This window comes from Daldinia vernicosa (assembly GCF_022497035.1).
Source record: "Daldinia vernicosa strain CBS 139.73 unplaced genomic scaffold F5Y00scaffold_64, whole genome shotgun sequence".
NCBI classification, from domain to species: Eukaryota; Fungi; Ascomycota; class Sordariomycetes; order Xylariales; family Hypoxylaceae; genus Daldinia; species Daldinia vernicosa.
The window spans coordinates 22,416-41,500 of record NW_025953980.1 but is presented as its reverse complement, the minus strand read 5'-3'; the positions used below and the strand labels follow the sequence as shown (position 1 = coordinate 41,500).

Here is a 19,085-nt window from a genome sequence, read left to right as displayed (position 1 = left end):
ATGTAATCATCAGGGGGTGAGACAAACTGTTACGTCCTTCGGCCATTTCAGGCAAGCCGCAAGTGAGATCGGTGGGGGTTGGCGCCTCCTATTAGCCATATATATGGCTTTTCCAGGTTTCCGTCTATGATTTACATTTGGGTTCAGATACATATGGCTACGCAAAATACAAGCATAGCCGAAGGTCGCCAAGGTAAGTCTAGATTTCTACTCTACATCGTTTCCTATCTACCCCAACGAAGACTAACTAACTAGAGGAGAAGATCAACATCGTGTGCGGGGAGCCGACTGATGGGGCCGAGAACGGCGAGGAGAACCGTCGCGACTCTCGTAGCTTTCCACCAGAGGAGGAAACCTGGATCCAGAAGAACAAGAAGGCCAAGCGTCTCGGCGAATGGCGCCAGACGTATCACACCGCCTATGCCGTTCGTGACGCTACTCACATCTACAAGCTGTCACGAGATTCGCCACACAGCGCTGCGTACGCATCTCTTACGGACCGCCAAGAGCGCATTGACTTTCTCAAACGACACGGCATTGCTCAGCGCCGCTGAGGTGCTTGGCTGTTGGGGGATAATACAAGTATCATAACTCCTGTACTTTCGACTCGAGTATGTATTCGTAATAGGACCGCTATACGAAGCAAATGTGTTCAGTAACTCCGAAGCACAAACTACCTAGCTACGGAGGAACCCCCGCTCATTCGAGAACCGACCAAGGATCCGGACATACTCTTCAAGAAAGACTCGTTGTGTCAGCCAATTAGGTTTTATATAACCTTGAGGGGTTTGCTCTGTGGCTCGTTCATACACCAGGGGATATTAGCAATAAAGCGGAGTTAACCGGCTTTATCAGCATCGCGACCTATAAGTACGGAATATACATATAAGAATGCATATAGGGGACATGGGTAAGTAACGTGAGTAGAAGGAAAAGGCGCCGGTGCTACAAAATTCTCATCAGATACATCAACTCAAGTGTAACTGTTGCCTTAGATTAGAATCGAGCATATAAGATTACTTATGACTATAAGGGCACGTGGGACACCAGTCTTCATTCGATATCCTAAAAGTTCATACATAATAATGCATTGTAGCCGAATAGATGTTAGATGGCGTATTCTCTACAAGGGAGTACTGTGTGACTTTAAACAGTAGGAGATTTATAAATATCCACAGTAACATCCCGAATCTCGACTCCTTGGTCCGTAATGTTATGCGAGCCGCTAAACACACCATTCAGCCACTCCAACGCTCTGTCTTGGCCATTTACGATCTCAGAAATATGGCCACCGACCGTGTTGCGCTCATATAGAATAGAGACGTTATACCGCTTGTAGTGAGCGATGTGATCGTCCGTATCAGAAATAGGTGTAAACTCATCCCCGATCGCCTTATAAACGAAGAGCGGGATCTCCGGGGCACCATGGAAACCAAGTATCCACTCAACCTTTTTGATCCTACGCAAGGCTTCTGATTCCTCAAAGTCGGCCTGACCACCAATAAAAAAGTCCCAGATATCCTGCCCGGCATATGCTTGGAAAGCCTGCATTGAATCCATCTCGCGGCCCTTAAGAAAGGCAGCGGCGTTGTGTGGACCGTCAGTCTTGAGGCGGCTACGTAGATATGTATCAACTTCGGGATATTCGTTCATAATACCTAATAAAATCAAGACCAAATTCCCCATAAAGGGCAATTTGTTAGTGAAGCTGAACCTAGATCCTACATCTCTCACCAAACCACCTAAGGCGGCACCCACGAAACCGGTTGACAGCTCAGGGGCGTATTGGACTTGCAACTCAGCGGCTTTCTCGGAAGCGAGCGAACCACCGCTATATCCCCACATTGCATACTTGAACCTGTCTGCACTAGTAGGCAAGAGCAAAAATTCCGAATTACCACACAAAGAAAGCACAGCACGAATGCCGTCGAGCGTAGCATGTCCGGCTTGGACGGTCGCGCCGAAGGCGGCACGCGGTCCTTCGAAGTCGGGAATGGTAACAAACCAACCGCGGCCTAGCATTGTATCAACAACTTCATGATTGGTGGGAATGCCGAACGCGTTTGCGGGCGGCGGCTGGAAGATACGGTACGACGGTCCGAAATCGATACTCGGCGAGTTATACGCGTGCTGGTGAGAAAGCAGGGCATTGAATCCGGATGGTGAGATAAAGGGCTTCTTGGGGATAATCAGGGATCTGATTAATGGTTGGATGGGTCAGAAGGTATCTAACCTAGGTAGGTACTTTGATAAAGACTAATACCTAGACTGAACGGGAGACTTGGGTTACTTACGTCACTGCCCAGGTTGGTTGGTATCGCGAGCCAGTGGTACGATAAAGAATATGAAAGGCCGCAGAGGCATTGCTGAAGACAGTCGGCCCACCCGGGACAGCTCGAACCCGGAGCACAGTTCCAGGGGTAGAGGCTTCGAAGTCGGGCGGGGCCGTATACCACGGATCCTGGCTCGGAAGAAGCAACCCGTCCGGGCCGCCGCCAGGGGTGAGGGATGATAATACCATACTGCAATAAACTAGCCCCTGCTAATCTGAGTTGAATAACATTTACAGAGAGCGTTACATTTATAACCTAGATGATTGATCACATCTTGTTGGTGGGGTACGCATATGTAAGGGGTTCGGAGTTATGGGAATCTCCGGACCCAACAGTACCTATCTGAAGAGAAGTATATAAACGGTCCGGTGCGTCACGATGAGGCACAGTCATGGCGCCTTTCGGGCTTATATAAGTGAATAATATATATCTTTATTTCATATTTAGGTTTCACTGATGCACATGAGTTGAAAGGTTTTAGGGTTTCCACTCACTGTTTATATATCTGATTTCCTCGTACTTCAGGTAGCTAACAAGCTCAATAAACCGGTAACAACTATCAATTCCGCGCGCGTGAAGGTTTCTCATATTTACTTAACAGTTATATGTCTTAGACACTTCTCTATAGAGCTATAAGTCCTCTTATAATATGGCATGTTATGGAATGTTGAACAATTTAAGTCTATTACTGACGAGTGCCTTTCAACTTCCCTACAGTATGCCGTAGCTTTATAAGCCAAACCATTAGGTATTCTTACATATAGTTACCAAGTCTCCTTCACCGACAATGATGGTTAAAACGGCGCTGGTGGGCCTTTCCTCCCTCCTATTATCGTTTCTATCCCGTAAGCCAATTCGAGCAGGGTTTGCTCCTGATATTCTAGACCGATCAACTCCATACCAACCGGAAGCCCATCTTCTGTGAACCCGGCTGGCACTGAGATGGCTGGATGACGTGTTACGCTGGCGAGATATGTATTGGTTGGGAAATCTTCCTCTCCATTCTTCATAAATCTGCCGTTCGCAGCATCTTCGAATCGCGGAGGGGGAACTCTAACATCTGGCAAAGTGAGCGCATCAAGACCGAGCGATGCAATGAGGCAGTCCACTTTACGCTTGAATTCGTCCCGTAACAGAATTCGATCGAGGTAAGTCGGATCACTCCTGGGATCCTCTGGACCGTGCGCTACGGCGCATAGCGTACTCATATAGGGGGTATCCGACTTTTCTGGAAGAATATCCGCGATGTCCTGTGGAAGATGTGGCTTCGTCGCCAAGAAGCTGTTGATATCGCTGCGTGACCTCTGGAGGTATGTCAGCGGGTAAGTCATGTAATGATCCAGGTTCTCGATATATACGTCGAGAAAGGTTGTGCCTCTGCTCCGAAGTTTATCGATTGCTGCCAGGACCACTCCGTTGACTGCTTTGCAATATGGATCAGAGTCTGGGCCAAACTTTTGTCTGACAATCCCTATCTTCGCATTCTTAATCTTCCCTACTCCATCTTGAAGGAACGCTGCGTAACTACCGCCCTTTGGCAGGCCAAGGGCGGCCGCAGTGGCTGCGAAACCCGTAAATTCATCTCTGGGGTCGAATCCAACCATGCAGTCTAACATAAGCGCGCAATCAGTAACAGTTCGCGCCATCGGCCCTGGTGTATCCTGCACTTTTATCAGGGGGCAAAAGCCTGTTCGCGAGATAAGGCCAGGAGTCGGACGAAGACCAACGATATTGCAGAAGGATGATGGAACCCTAATAGAGCCGCCTGTATCTTCTCCCACAGCTAATATAGTGAAGTTGGCAGCCACAGCGGCACCAGAGCCTCCGGATGATGCTCCAACGTCGTAATCGAGCTTATATGGGTTCTTGGTGAACTCGTAATCTGTCGCACCGTTCGCACTAAACCAAACCGTAGCCCATTCTGCGAGCGTAGTCTTGCCTAGAATCACTGCACCAGCTTCCTTTAACTTAGTGACCACAAATGCGTCCTCGTCGGGGATATTGTTCTTCGCAACAGCAGAACCATATGTGGTGACCATTCCTTTCGTATCCGCCTAGAGGAAGCATTCTAATTAGCTCGGTATCTCTTAATCTCGCGAGGATGTCCGTACTTGGTCCTTAACCAATACTGGAATTCCGTGAAGTCTTCCCATTAGCTTTCCATGCTCCTTAAAATAACAATCGAGAGCTTCCGCCTCTTCCAGTGCCGTGACAGACATGGCCATCGTCGAATTAATCCGAGGACCGGCCTTATCCAGCTTTGCGATACGCTCAAGAAACGCGCTGGCGAGCTCCTTGGCGGTAAACTTACCATTCTTGAACCCATCTTGCGCTGTTTCTATTGTGATCTCACGAACTTCGAGCATATCTACGATTTTAATATAGACTTTAGGTGATAATAAATTCAGTTTCTTCTAGCTGTATTGTGTAAGTTGAGACGTCTTATCAACGTGTCTCCCCGTCACTTTTGGAGATATATCCTTCGGCCAAATATAAGTAAGCAGTATTACGCACGAGTACGAGCGAGGTAAACTTGGACATGAATCAATTTTTTTCGGAATCGAAGGTAAATTCAAGCAAAGCTATTACTTAGGTGTCTACCAGTAAGGTAGTCATTAAAACTTTCAACGTCATTACTTTTGATTGTAGAAAAGATTATAATTTGGACCATAGCTTTGTGGTTACTACGTATAAAGGCGGGGAGGGGACACTCCACGGGTACACTGTGATCGTATATGCGTGGATACATAAGAATATTCTCCATCTCCAATTACCTCATAACATAGATAGGTACTTACCTATCATATGGAAACCAGTTAGCACAGGTTACTTACAGTGAGATGTTGAGTGTTATCGTAACTTTTATAAACCGCTAAATATGGATTCGGGTGCTAATTAGCTGGATCCTTGAGCTTCAACTTCGAATAGTTCATCAAGTCTTTCTTCCCTTTTCTTTTGAGTCGTCGCCTCGGATTGACAATAATTGATATTTTATCTTTGGGTAATAACGGGAACCCATTATGTGATACATCCTCAGTTTCGGGGATACCTATCCACAATGGGACATCACGTACCTAGATACGGAGTAGCGATAGGCATAGAAGACTGTTGGAGTGGCAAGGTTTGGTGTGTATTACGAAATAGAGGAAATAGTAAAGAAAGTATAACTGAATGGTACCTATTGATTGGTTGATTGATTAAGGAAGATCTATGAAAGTGGGGAGGGATCTCTATTTACATTTGTGTGTGTGGGCCCAACCCAAGTCACATGACTGGGGTCATGTGAGTGTGGTAAGTGTGGTCCCAACAAAGACATTCTTTATTTTCTCGATAATCAAGAGATGATATCTAAGTAGGACCATAACAGCTTTACTAGGTGCCATAGGTAAATATTAACACAGAAATCGTTACAATCCCCATCATATAGATTCCATGTCTTTATTTTGTGAACCGTTGTAATGTAGAGAAATAGTTGGACTGATCATTCAGAACTTACTTTCAATGCTTATCAAATGTCCGATAAGGTTGACAGTTATCGGTATGCAAGGTGCTTATATACAACCCTGCAGCAGTATTAGGCCTTGTCCAATCGATATTCATATTTGCATTACTGATCAAATCCACTGCATATATCTATTCGATGTCATGTGAAGACTGATGTTTGGAAGGTCGGTTTTTCTGGGAAAATTAATTTATCGCCTGCATATTTGAACACCTAGAACATTCGAATGGCAAGATACACGCATAGATGCGGTAGATGTGATCAAGGAAAAAGTCTGCAGCGTCCAGATTTATAGTGTTACCTTTCGGAGTAACCCTAGGGCCTAATATGTCATGCAGCCTCTTCCGCGGCCGCAGCATCCACTTCCCCGTGATAGAATGCATATGACCTATTGGTTTTTCCAAAGCTAGATTCGTTAGTGTTCTAATAACCTGTGGAGCACAAGCAAAAATTCGGAAATGCAATACTTCCAACCACCTGATGTATGATCTGTCATATTAGCAAACCATGTTCATAGTCAAGATTCGAGAACCGACCCATCTTGTAATAATGTATCCAAGTGCTGAAGTGTGAGTTTGCTAGGAATATTATGGACTTGTCTTTACTTGTTCATACGACTGTTGAATAGTTAGCAAAGGATTCGGATGTTCAATGGGTTTTCCGCGGGATGCCAAGACGTGGATATGATGAAATGTTTACATGTTTTAATAAAATCGATAAGGAGCTCTTTATGTCATTATTGAGACGATGTACGTAAGTGGTTGCCATTGAGTAGTTAAGTATATACGACGATGATATATTACTTCTATGCAACTATGTTATGTCTTTAAGTGTGAGAGTGCTACACAGTAAACCTCTTTGGATACAAGTGATTTGATTGGTTCAAAAGATCCACAATAGCCTTTAATTGGACATACGGTTTAACGGTTTACTGTGTAGCACTTTGGCACTCTCCACTTGAGGACATATGAGGACATAGAAACACATATTAGCACGAAGGTGTATCGTCATTATTACTTAAGGTAAAGATTCAATTAGATCTAGATAGCTAAGCGGTCCTATTAAATGTTTTAACAACTTAGACACAGCATTAAACTCCTATATTAAATTAGGTAAGTACCTAGCTTAACAGTTAAGCCTTAACTAGTTGAATAGAGATGCTAAGCTCTTATTGCCATCTGAATGTGGTTGGTCATAATTTAGGGATGGCCGGAAATCGCCTCCCACTAGACGAGTCTAGACAATTGCCTCAGAAAATCCAGGGTTCCCCAGATGACCTGGATGACTAGTCGCCCGGTTAAATTATGTAATTGGAGAATTCGTCGTGCTTCCGCAGGCGACCGGCCTCTCCCGATCGTACGATGGTCAACACTATTGGCTTAAAAAACATACCATTTGAACCCACTTTCAATTAGTGTGCACTTCGGAAAGCAGCATTCGTATGCATCACAAAATGCCTTTGAAACTCTATGGTTTTCTTGTGAGGCGAGGATGGTTCGGTGGCTATAGTTTGATCAATAAACTCTCTCGGACCACCTATCGGCATGAACTAGGGACATGAACTAGGGATCTTGATCACTCGATCTAGATAGGATAGATGCCTATATAATCAGATCAATCTAATCATGGATAGACCTTTTTTTCTTCTATCCAGCACATCTACCAACAAGTCAATACCTTCAATAGTTATCCATTCCAACAACAACAAGAAGTATCACTACTTCACATACAAAGCCAATCCTTAGAGATGGAGCAAAAGACCACTTACACCACACAAACCAAGCCCATCGCTATCCCACCGCCAAACAAAAAGATCACGATATCGCAAAACATTGAAACATTTTCATTTGAGGTCGGAAGCCCAGCCTTCAGCGATTGCGAATCAGCCTTAGACGAAGATGAGAACGCCTACGACATGTATCACATTCCCTCTCATCACCGAAGGAATGCGCTGAGCTTCGAGAACGGCTTCGAGTTTCCCGTCTTTCTCCACAGAAGAATGTCGGCATAACTCCGATACACTCTGAGGTGATAGGACTCGGCGTTTCAATTATATCTGGAACGCAGCAGAAGAGAACGTTCATACGCGCTCCTCGGCACCCATGCCGCCACAAGTGCTGTCAAACAGGCACTCGTGGAAACATCGCGCGCGCGAACAGGTCGAGCGGGTTGAAGCGGGAGGGGGGTATCAACACGATGCCGTCGCAACACTGAGTCTCGGTTGTTGATAAACATCCCGGCTTCGGGGATATAAAGAAAACACGGGCGAGGCGAGGCATATCGCCGCCGATTGAGATGGGAAAACGGATTGTTTAGATTACGGCGTTTTGAGGGGCGGAAAACTCGGGGAGGTTATCTGTATTGGGTATCAGGAATGCGGGATACCCTTGGCGTTATCCACGGACAACAGCTTCACTTTTGGTTTTTAAGGGTGTATCTATTAAGTATTGCTTACCTGTTTAAAGCAACTTATGTATGAATATCGGGGTATATACATATTACCTCCAAGCGCAATAGCGAGCGGGAAAATCATCAATCTAAACAATGACTTCATATCTATATTCTTCTTTCTTTTTTTAGTGGTCATAAGAGTTCACGACAGACTTCAAAAGATCATTCCAGTAAAAAAGACGGTAAAAGTCAAATATTATCTCCTAGGGTCCCCGATTCTTATCTCCGTTCCCGTGCAGCAGAGTAGCATGTAACTACGTACATAGTTCGGGGTTTGTCTAATATTATGCCCACTAATTCCGAACCCTCCGGAGATATGAATCGTTGATAGAATACAAGCCCAACAAGCACGGCAAAGACAATATGGTCAATTGAGCTCAAGACTTCTTAATCCGCAAGACATGTTCATTTTAACAGCCTATATCCCTAATTACTATTACCCTAGTGTTAGTTATAAACTCCGTTAAGGCCATCTAACGACATAGGCTAGTCTAACGAACCATTCTGAACGGGGGCGTACTGGGCGAAGTAGATAAAAAGTTAAAAATATAGATAAGAAGCGAATTCGAGACGAGAGGCTACTAATAGCAATTCTAAATAATCATCGCAAATTGATATCATATCGACTTCTTGAAAGACCGACTTACTCAGAATCAACGTGATAGACGAATCCAACGTCAAAATGACTGCTACAACCTATCCCGAGTTCAATGATCATACAGAGGCATTGGATGTTGCCAAGGCCTTTGCTAGGGAGATTCGTGGTAAAACAGTACTCGTGACGGGTGTAAATGTTGCCGGCATTGGATTTACAACTGCACAAGCTTTTGTAGGTATCCTTCTTTCTTGTCCTTCAATATTCTAACGCATTATACAGGCTTCTCAATCTCCAGCTCACATAATTCTCGCCAGCCGTACCCCGTCCAAGATTCAAGAGTGCATCGACAAGCTCAAGGCCGAATTTCCTAATGTAGACTACCGCTCACTTATTCTCGACCTTTCGACACAGAAAACTGTCAGGGCTGCTGCCGGCGAACTTCTATCATGGTCTGATATACCTACTATTGATATCATCGTTAATAGTGCTGCTATCTCTAATATTCCGGAACGCACGATCAACGAAGATGGAATTGAGATACAGTTTGCCACCAATCATATCGGACACTTTCTGTTCACTTGCTTGATCATGCCGAAACTTCTCAAGGCGGCAGAGCACAACCCGAAAGGGGCAACTCGCATTATCAACGTTTCTTCACGTTCTCCAATATCTGCTCGCATGCGATGGAGCGATACCAATTTCGAAAAGAAGAGCAAAGAACTCCCTGAAGACGAACAGCCCCCTTACGAGATGCATAGACTGTGGGGAACCGGGGACGTTGAAGACAAAGCGTACCTGCCGCTTGAAGGTTACAACCAGGGCAAGGTTGCGAATGTACTGTTTAGTATAGCATTAAACAAAAGGCTGTATGAGAAGTACGGAATCTTGAGTATATCCCTGCACCCCGGAGTAATACATACAGAGCTGTCCAGAGACGCTGCGCAAAGCACGAGAGATCTAATCGATAGCTGGGAGAAAGGGGGGCAACTTCAATTCAAAACACTAGGGGCGGGATCTGCAACAAGCCTTGTTGCTGCATTGGATCCGAAACTGAGCCTCCCTGAGACCAAGGGCGATAACGAAAATCATGGGGTTTACCTTATAGATTGCCAGATTTCCGATGAGGCGAACTCCTATTCAACCTCGAGCGAGGGGGCTGAAAGGCTGTGGAAGCTATCCGAAGATCTGGTCAAAGAAAAGTTCGCTTGGTGAGGGAGTGAAAAGGGAGTTTGCGCCGTTGGATCTTCTGGTGAAGGTATTAGTGCCTCTTACTATTGGACATAGGATGTGGGACGAAGAAGAATCCTCTCTTTCGTAGCACTGGGGACGCCATAGTTATTACTCTCATTCCTTAATAAAAGGCATATACACTAGTGCCATCTTGATCGTCCCTAAGACGGGGTCGTCTTGCGGCTTCACTCAGTCCCACTGTACTTGACTAGAACTATCATATCATAGCGCTAATTACTCAACTACAGCAACATAAATGGGGTTCATGGCCTAATGGTAAGGCGTCAGATTTCGGTTCCGTCAATAGTCTTTCCACTCTCTGAAGATTGCAGGTTCGATCCCTGCTGAGCTCGTGATTACTTTTTTTTTTCAATTTTCGAAGGAACTCTTTTTGCAACTGTTCACCTAATCCAACTCGGGCTTTTAGTCCGGAATTGATAATCATCCGCGCAGCGCGACGCTTAGGCGGATTTCCTAGCAAAGTTGATTTGCCAGCTGGCGCCAGCTGGTCAACATAACGGGTCCTTACTATTATTTTACCTACGAACCTTAGCATAAAGCAAGGTAATTTCTAAACACGAGGTAGGTAAATAATGCCAATATTACATTAGGTATATAATACCAGATCCGTAGTTTAAAAAAAGCATTATAGTAAAATCTATTAATATTTAGGTAACCTACCCAAGATAGTTTCTAGGAGTGTAACACAGTATCTTCACCTTTTTTACATTTTTAAGAGGTAATACTCAGACACTATAGTCCAGTATGGCACGTTCTGTTGTACTAAGGTGGTCTTGTCTATTTACGTAGGATTAAGCCTTGAATACTAGGTAAAGTTGTAGCTTATGATAAACCCAAGATACCCCTGGAAGACTACTTTCTGTTTCTACATCTTCTTAGTTCCATTATGAATACGTTTAGTTAATAGGTACATAAGCTATATACGTCTGTATACGTACTCTAGTATAGTGTTGGTAAATATGAGGGTCTCCGTAATAACTTACAGCAACAACCATTCAGCAAGAAATAAAAGGTAGCATATTGTTAGCCCAGTTCTTGACTCCCTGTGTGATACATTCCCGATTTTCTAAGGTCAGTGTAACTCCACGAGCTCCAGAGACTTCGTTAAAATCACACGGACCCATGTGTAGCACGTTATGTTCAGGTACTTTCCCATCGCTTGTCGGAATTTGGAGCACAATCGACTCGGTAACACCGGGATATTGGGTACGATGTCCTCTTTGGCTGACAGCCGCTGTATCGGCAGCGAATATGAGGCCAAATTGACCTCCATTGACAAGCGTACTAGTATCTTTATCGTCGGGGAGCGTAATATATGCCAGTCCAGTAGTGAAATAAACCCACCTAGCCAAGTAACTTGCATTAGTATCGGGTGTCTAAACTCCACGACGCAGCTTTTGGAGTAAGAAAGGACTTACTGTGCATATGGCGCATTGTGTAAGCCACCATCGTATTGGGGCGGGAGGATAGAATAGGTCACATTTGAGACCTTGCCCAGAGTCGTCTCAAAGCCTCCAACTGTTCCGGGCTCGGAGGATGTTTTGAACGGTACGTTCATTTGCCAACATTCAAGTGTCGAAGAACCGTCCCTTGTCCCTATTGCTGTTGTATTAAGGTGCAAAGAGGCAACATCTCGCAATAATAACGCGAATGTTAAACGGGAAATCGAATACCCCATTCCGGGCATAGTGTTCTTGAGATCGATGGTCGATGTTGAAGAGTTGGTGTTGACTGTTATGTTTATTTCTGAAGAGACAGACACCCCCGCCTTTATATAGATGATGATGATGATGATAACGTTTACGTCTATTGGTCTGCTATATACTACTATGTAGGTACAGCGGCGCATCTCTGGCGCTTTAGACGTCTAGAGTACTCCCCGGGGGGAACAGAGCTAGAGTATCGCCTGACATAAGAAAGTACCGCCTTTATGTAGAAATAATCGAATAAGGAATGGCGTCCGAGGTGCATTCTATGGGGGATGAGTAATACTAATATCGGGATAGGGGGTTATTTCTTCCCGCTATACCAGTCGATGATTTGGTACAGGGACGATATAAATGGTTCAGCCAAAGCCGAAGCTCCTATCAATTATATTAGAGTGATAGGCACTGTTACTCTCATAACAGTCTTCTATACGGCCACCACGCCGGCAAGAATGTACATTAGGTCAGGTTAGTATTATAGATACCTGTTTCCATTGTCACATACCTAGGAAGACAGTACCGAGGTTCATATACCGAACTTACAACGAGACGTAGAGATGACGACAACAGCGGATCGTAGGAGAAGGAGGCTAGAATAACTTTTAATGCTAAAGAAGTGACATTCTAAGAAAGTTCAGTGGTGGCTGTGGTTTAGCGTATCGGAATGGAAAGCTACTCGAGATCTATGTTATTCTCATGAAGGATATCTGTTAGTTCGAAATGACAATGTTGAGGAGTATATATAAAACCGATCAGGTATATAAAGTTACATAGCCACACCATACCTCCCTAGGTATTGGGCTTCAAGAGCATCGGGTTGCTCCGCGCGCTGGCCATGTGTCCCGGATGAATCAGACCGATTTACCCTTGACGATGGTGGCCCACCAGCCGACACAACCACCGACACGCCCGAGTTATTATATGCGCCAGCACTATTAACTTTTGGTATATCCAGAGGTCCAGCACGAAATTGTGAGAAATCATCGGATCCTCTTCCAAAGGACCCGTTAACACCCGTGATGCCGCCGTTGGCGAGATGCTTAAATTCGTTCAGAACGACAAATTCTATCTGTAGCTTAAAAGCGTAAATAAACGAGTGTATGACGGCCTTGAGCGTGAAGTAGTTGCAGTAGTCGAGCACGATGACGGGTATGTCGGCAAGAACTACAGCTACCTGGACGATGATAAGAAATGCCAATGTGTTCTTAGCCTTAGCGTTGAGTGACAATTTGAGCATCTGCATCGTTCCCCAGATGTAGACGGAAGAGATGATAGCCTCCTGCACTGAGAACGCCAGGACCTGAACACGCTCCATCACGTTCATGTAGGGAAGATACTTCGCATGCGTCGCTGCGTTCGATATAAAGTACTGAAATACGACAGTTGGCACGTGAAATAAGAACCCGTCGATTATGATCATGGCGAGTACGATACGCAGGATCGGTGTGCCCGGCGGAATCACAAGGTGTAGCCGGGACCAAAGGACGATGCTAAAGCCTGTCACCATCATGACCCAACCAACCTCGGATAGCACATATGTCAATATCCAGTTCGCCTGCGGCACGCAGAACTTGAGGAGGAAACCGACGGCGCGGATCGTCAAACCCCACGTCGTAACCAGGACGGACCAGAAATAAATCCCGCTCCATCGCTCAAATGCATATAGGACCCAGGCGGTCAGCTCGACGGTCATCCAGATTGGGAGGGATGTGAAGACGGCGAGAAGACACCTAAGACCTGTTAGCCCCTATCTATCAAACAGCCATGTGGGTATAAGTCGTGGGTTTTGGATCTGACTTATTACATACCAGACCGTCAAGTTCCAGGGCAGCGGGCCGGTGCGCGCGAACGACCAATCGAACTCGTCTAACGGTACCCATGGAACCGTGATGTTTCGAACGCCAGACATGACTATGACCTAGGTAGGTAGTTAAGGATGTGGATAGGAGGAAAATCTGGAGATTTGCCGGCACTAGTTGCACATATATGTATGTTCGCCTACGCCAGAATAATTATTGTCATATTATTTCTTATCTAGACTCGGCTCTGATATAATATGACAGCAGCAGCTCCGAGACTAGGGTCCGCTTGTTATATAACCTGAGCCATGGCGCAGAATTCTTACAGAATCTCTTTACGGTCTAGCTTGCACACCTGGTATTCGGTCAGACTACATTTGTAGATTACACATGTACATGACGAGGGTTCTGTCTCACCTGTCAGTTTTCATATTCTCCTATCATCCTAGCGGCTTTTTTCTTCGGCATTTATAGTTATATTTAGATACCCAACCTGGGTATGTCAAAGTTCGGGGCAGGCCGATGAGGCGTTGTGTTGACGTGGGGGGGTATATAGATGCATTATTACCGACCTATTGGTTGCAGATGGGGGGATAAAGGGATGGCAACCTGGTTTAGCCTCACGGTGACATGCGCGGAAAAGCGGATATAAAGTTGAGATAATATTTCCATCCATTCTTAGATAATATTTTTTTGGTTATTTTCCAACCGGAGCTCGCGTGTTCAAGACGCATCCAAGGTTGTAGTCGTATCACGTAAGAACTTCACGCGAATGAAACAAACAGAAATTCGACCATGTAATCTGGGGCGCTTTAAAAAGCACGCTTCATAGGTCGTACGCTTACGCAGTGCCACAATCACGTCCCTCGGCTCATACCCTGGGTACCATATACGTTAAACTGATATTCCAACATACTCCCAATCTTCCCTCGTTTAGACATAGATATTTTCATTTTGCAAAGTGACAACCGAGCATTTTTAGATTTCTCCCATATGAACAGAACCTAGAAATTAATAATATACAAAAGCCTTTATCCGTGGAACCTGCCATCTAAGTTAATGCCATGAAATATATAGTAACTACCTATCCAATGCGATTCATCCGTCTAACCTAGCATCCCGTCAATGTCCATGTCCGCCTCCGTTTCCATGACCTCGCCTAAACCACCTTCTCATCGCAGCCGGCGTGCTCATCGGGTAAGCGTTCGTGGTCGTCCCACCTGTGCCGAGAGGAGCAGTGCCCATGGGATACGTGATAAACGGTTCGGCTGTGCTTGTCACAGTGATTCGTGCAACTGTTTGAGTGACGGTCACGGTCGAGGGTTCACACGCGCACGTGCCTGACTGCTCGGGAGACGGTGTCTGGAACACGGTACGAGTATCCGTGGTGGGGGAGGTTACCGTTGTTAGATCATTATCGACATACGAGGACTCACCAGGTACATTCTTGGGGACGGTCTGCGACGATGCTACGGGGTAGCTAATAGGAACGACCATCAGTTTATAAATCCTCAGAAGGTCTGAATGAAAATTGCGCAAACAACCAATAAAAAGCAAGACAGAGAAACTGACCTTGAGGCTGAGCTAACAGCAACCGGGACCGAGGTGACGCCTGTTCCCACGGTGCTAGAGGCTTCACTCATCTGATAGCTCGAAACGTCGGCAGATGCTTGGGATGCTGTGTAGTAGCTAGTAGGGGTAGGCCCAGACGATACTGAAGCGGGGGTCCCGGGAGTGATCGTGTCGTACACGATGACAGTCGTGAAGTAGTTACCGAGAGTCACAGTTGTGCCTGGTTTGGTTATGTTGGGATACGCGCCAGGCGAACTCGATGCGATGGCATCAGTCCCTGCAGTGTTGGACGTGCCAATCGCTTGAGTTGGGTAATACGAAGTTGGCGCAGGTGTATCGATAAAGGTGACAGTCGTCGTTACTACAATAACCGAACCGCTCACGGTATCACTGAACGTGATAGCAGCGGTTGTATATTGTGACTCCGCGGCGGAGACGGTAGTTCCCGGCATGTCTTTTGAATTGTCCGCCACGGGGCAAACCGTGGTAGACACAGCAACAATTTCCGTTGTGACTGCACCATTAGCGGGACAGTTGGTCACGCCCGGAGCGCAAGACGTGATAGTGTAAATATTCGTCGAGTAAATAGTCGACGTTGTGTATGATGCGGGTTCTGTCTCAGATTGCACAGACGTTGCATAGGATGACGCAACTTGGCCAGTACTGGACTCAACTAGAAGTCCAGACTCAGTAGACATTGAATAAGACGGTACGTCTTGAGTAGCACTTGGCTGGCCTGGGGTAGATACACTTAAGCTGGGAATAGTCCCGGCCGATGTGGAGTTTCTCATTGTGGCGTACGAGGAAATCGTCTGGCCCGGCGTGGAAGTCTGTGTAGCAACCGGAAGTGCCGAAGAACTTCCATCGATCGTGGTTTGCGATTCGGCAACCGGGCATACGGTCGTATATAACGAGATGAGATCCGTCGTGACCTGTCCTAGCTGAGCAGGACAGTCCGTAACGCCAGGCGCACAGGAAGTTATAGTATAGATATTCGTCGAGTATACTGTCGAGGTAGTCATACTAGTTTCAGTGCTCAAAACAGGAATGGACGAAGCTGGATAGGTTTGAGATGATGCTTCGGAAATACCCTCAGGGGTAGATATCGTTGAGTTTTGGAAGATAATACTCGAACTAATTATCGAAGAACTAGACCCGACAGAGATTCCCGAACTAGCTGTGGGATAAATATTACTAGAGCCGAACACCGAAGAACTCGCCGTCGCTGAACTTATCACGCCGATTGTAGGATAGGGGTTACCAGAGCCGGGTAACGATGCCGATTCAACAGGCTTTGAGCTTGAGGAACTCGCTGGATAAGTGGATGATGATGGCGACGGCAAAGCGGTAGCTTCTGTCCCTTCCACTACACCATAAGTTATACCATCGAGGATAGTTTGCGTAACTGGGCAAATGGTAGTGTACGCGGAGATCGTCTCGGTGGTAACTTGGCCCACCGGACAGTTCGTTACAGAGGCAGCACATGAGGTGATAGTAACAACATTCGTTGAGTAGACCGTCGATAATATCGACTTAGTAATTTCACTGCTAACGCTGTATGTACTTGGTAATGTCTGCGAAAATAACGGGCCTCCAGAAGTTGGATAAGTAAAGTATGAAATGCCTGATTCGGTCGTAGGCAATACTGCCGAACCGCCTGAGATCGTCGCAGATGAGCTGGCTGCGGAGGAGACAGCTGCGGACGAAACGGTCACTGATGATACGGTCGCTGATGATACACCCACGGATGAGCTAGGCTGCACCTCGACACCAGTATCGCTAAGAGTGCTAGACGTAATTGGTTGGGACACTTCTGACTGGCTAACAGGGTATATCGTTGTCGACACTGAGACCGACTCCGTAGTAACCTTCCCGACAGGGCAATTAGTTACTGTCGGTGCGCAGGATGTAACAGTGTAAACAGTCGACGAATATATTGTAGAAATAGTGTTGCTACTTCCGCCTATCACGCTTGAGGAGGCACTTCCAAGGGATTCAGAATAAGATACGAAGGTGCCGCTAGCTATGCTCGAAGTGCTAGGTTGTATTTCTGAAGAGAATGAACCCGAAGAGAATGAAGCCGAAGCGGATGAGGCTGAAGGGGATGAAGCTAGGTAACTAGAAGGGGATGAGGCTAGGTAACTAGAAGCGGATGAAGCTAGGTAACCAGAACTGGATGCCTGCGAGCTTAAAGAAGCGCTGGAGCTGGCCGCGTCAACGCTTGAGCTAGCAACCTGGGCATAACTCGATTCGGTCAGCTCAGTAGTAGAACTAGACGCTGTAACCACGCTGGATTCGGTCTGAGTCAATATGCTACTGGTGGTAGTGCCCAAGAACAGTGAGCTTAGACTACTTAAGATTCCACTATTAGTAGTCGGTGAGCTCACTGGATACCCTCCGGGGGCCGTTGTAGCCGATGTCTGTGTCGATACAGTCCCAGATTCAGTTAGCGGTTGGGTAGGATATCCACCAATCGTCGACGAGGACGGTACCCCAACAGAGGAAAGACTTAAGCTGCTAGCCGATGATACACTTGCTGATGATACGCTTGCGGACGGTACGCTTATAGCTGGATAGGTTTCGAAAGTCTCGGCGAGTGACGAGGCAGACGAAGAGACTACAATAGATGATGACCCAGCCAGAGACGTGGGGTAACCTGATGTAACAGAACTAAATGATTGGATGCTGGAGGTCCCCATCTCACTTGTAGGATATCCTACCGACGAAGTTGATTGATCACTGATTGAAGAAGGTAAGCCTGCTGAGTACGTGGGATATTCGGCAGGAGAAGAGGTAGGCGAGTCATTGCTACTAGACAGCAAACTAGTCGGATACGTATCTAGGGATTGGGAAGAAGAAGAAGAAGAAGCAGGTAACTGGCTAGTAGAAGGCGAGCTGGCGTCGTACGTAGGGTAACCGGCAGGGGTAGAGGACCCTACTTCGCTGGCCACCGACTCTGGCGGACTGACAGGATAGTCATTCGCAGCAGGGTCCCTTTTCACCATTCTTACAAGTTCAGGGTTACAGCCGTTCTCTATCTTCTCGATGGAAGCTTGCTTCCCACTCTATAAGTTGTTAGTAAAACTGTCGTAGTCTATGAGTGATTGACATACCTTATCCTGATATCTATATTGGCAAGCGGGGTATTTATTCGTAATATTCACACTCTTCACATACATAGTATAGGGAGCGCCTTTCATGTCGATCTCACCTCCGGCCCATTGAATAGTCCAGTGGTTGTTGCCAGAGTCTCCACCTCCCCATACACCAAGTTGAAGCTTCATCGGAGATTGGGGAAAGGCGAAGCCTTTAGGAGTATCCTTGGCTAGAACACTCCGGACAACCTTATCGTCGACAAACCAGTTCACGTGGTCTTCATCCCACTCTACCGAATACTTATGGAACTGCTCTGCTGGCTTGTATGAATCTTTTTGGTAAGTAGCTGCGCCGTTCCACATCTTTCCCTGAGCGAAGACGTTGGTCTCAAAAGCCCACATCCCATCCCGAGGAGGGAAAGGCGTCTGGCCAAACTGATTACCCGAAAATTCGAAATCGATTTCATCCTGAGTGTCTGACCATAGAGCCGCGCTACTAATTACTCCCTGGCCCGGAGCAATTTTCATCTCGACATCATATCGGCCGCCAAGCATGTAGAAATCGGTCCACATATTCGGTGCGTCTCCCTTTTTTGTATAAGACAACTCGGCTCCGTTGGAGGTGAAGTCGACGACCTCGGAGTTCGCAACCGTCCAATCCGAAGGGGGACCCTTTTGCTTGGTGAAATCGATATAGTAATTTGCCTGCGGCCAAGCCTTCTTTGATGGGCAATCCGTACGGAGCGGATTGCAATCGGGCTGGAGCTGGCCATTGGCA

The 19,085-nt window shown here is 46.3% G+C and overlaps 6 protein-coding genes and 1 non-coding gene across 7 annotated transcripts; 3 read left to right on the top strand and 4 right to left on the bottom strand.

Moving 5' to 3' along the window:
- The first annotated feature begins 143 nt into the window (after positions 1–143).
- On the top strand, positions 144–813 carry F5Y00DRAFT_184367 (uncharacterized protein). Its single transcript, XM_048005058.1, has 2 exons — positions 144–193; positions 256–813. Exons 1-2 carry the CDS (start codon positions 154–156, stop codon positions 552–554), a joined length of 339 nt encoding a protein of 112 aa, XP_047860870.1. The 5' UTR covers positions 144–153; the 3' UTR covers positions 555–813.
- A 258-nt stretch (positions 814–1,071) lies between these two features.
- On the bottom strand, positions 1,072–2,618 carry F5Y00DRAFT_184358 (LIP-domain-containing protein). The gene is made up of 2 exons (XM_048005057.1): positions 2,295–2,618; positions 1,072–2,197 (listed from the first exon to the last, which is right to left on the bottom strand). The coding sequence occupies exons 1-2, from the start codon at positions 2,519–2,521 to the stop codon at positions 1,147–1,149; spliced, it is 1,278 nt and encodes a 425-aa protein (XP_047860869.1). The 5' UTR covers positions 2,522–2,618; the 3' UTR covers positions 1,072–1,146.
- Positions 2,619–3,053: 435 nt separating this feature from the next.
- On the bottom strand, positions 3,054–4,699 carry F5Y00DRAFT_273421 (amidase signature enzyme; the record flags this gene model as incomplete). Its single annotated transcript, XM_048013174.1, has 2 exons — positions 3,054–4,387; positions 4,445–4,699. The coding sequence occupies 2 exons, from the start codon at positions 4,697–4,699 to the stop codon at positions 3,128–3,130; spliced, it is 1,515 nt and encodes a 504-aa protein (XP_047860868.1). The 3' UTR covers positions 3,054–3,127.
- A 4,162-nt stretch (positions 4,700–8,861) lies between these two features.
- F5Y00DRAFT_273418 (putative short-chain dehydrogenase) lies at positions 8,862–10,238 on the top strand. The gene is made up of 2 exons (XM_048013173.1): positions 8,862–9,115; positions 9,164–10,238. Exons 1-2 carry the CDS (start codon positions 8,969–8,971, stop codon positions 10,094–10,096), a joined length of 1,080 nt encoding a protein of 359 aa, XP_047860867.1. The 5' UTR covers positions 8,862–8,968; the 3' UTR covers positions 10,097–10,238.
- Positions 10,239–10,373: 135 nt separating this feature from the next.
- F5Y00DRAFT_t142 lies at positions 10,374–10,467 on the top strand. Its single transcript has one exon. It is a non-coding gene; the product is annotated as a tRNA-Arg (tRNA).
- A 663-nt stretch (positions 10,468–11,130) lies between these two features.
- On the bottom strand, positions 11,131–11,693 carry F5Y00DRAFT_266029 (uncharacterized protein; the record flags this gene model as incomplete). Its single annotated transcript, XM_048011880.1, has 2 exons — positions 11,131–11,479; positions 11,554–11,693. 2 exons carry the CDS (start codon positions 11,691–11,693, stop codon positions 11,131–11,133), a joined length of 489 nt encoding a protein of 162 aa, XP_047860866.1.
- Positions 11,694–12,607: 914 nt separating this feature from the next.
- F5Y00DRAFT_266028 (uncharacterized protein) lies at positions 12,608–13,750 on the bottom strand (the record flags this gene model as incomplete). The annotated part of the gene is made up of 2 exons (XM_048011879.1): positions 12,608–13,571; positions 13,650–13,750. 2 exons carry the CDS (start codon positions 13,748–13,750, stop codon positions 12,608–12,610), a joined length of 1,065 nt encoding a protein of 354 aa, XP_047860865.1.
- Positions 13,751–19,085: the final 5,335 nt, after the last annotated feature.

Bases quoted from the DNA above. Each gene is read 5' to 3' on its own strand.
- F5Y00DRAFT_184367 (XM_048005058.1), top strand. From the start codon at position 154: ATGGCTACGCAAAATACAAGCATAGCCGAAGGTCGCCAAG. The intron at 194-255 runs GTAAGTCTAGAT...CTAACTAACTAG, and splicing joins CATAGCCGAAGGTCGCCAAG to AGGAGAAGATCAACATCGTG.
- F5Y00DRAFT_184358 (XM_048005057.1), bottom strand. From the start codon at position 2,521: ATGGTATTATCATCCCTCACCCCTGGCGGCGGCCCGGACGGGTTGCTT. The intron at 2,198-2,294 runs GTAAGTAACCCA...ACCATTAATCAG, and splicing joins CAACCAACCTGGGCAGTGAC to ATCCCTGATTATCCCCAAGA.
- F5Y00DRAFT_273418 (XM_048013173.1), top strand. From the start codon at position 8,969: ATGACTGCTACAACCTATCCCGAGTTCAATGATCATACAGAGGCATTG. The intron at 9,116-9,163 runs GTAGGTATCCTT...CGCATTATACAG, and splicing joins TTACAACTGCACAAGCTTTT to GCTTCTCAATCTCCAGCTCA.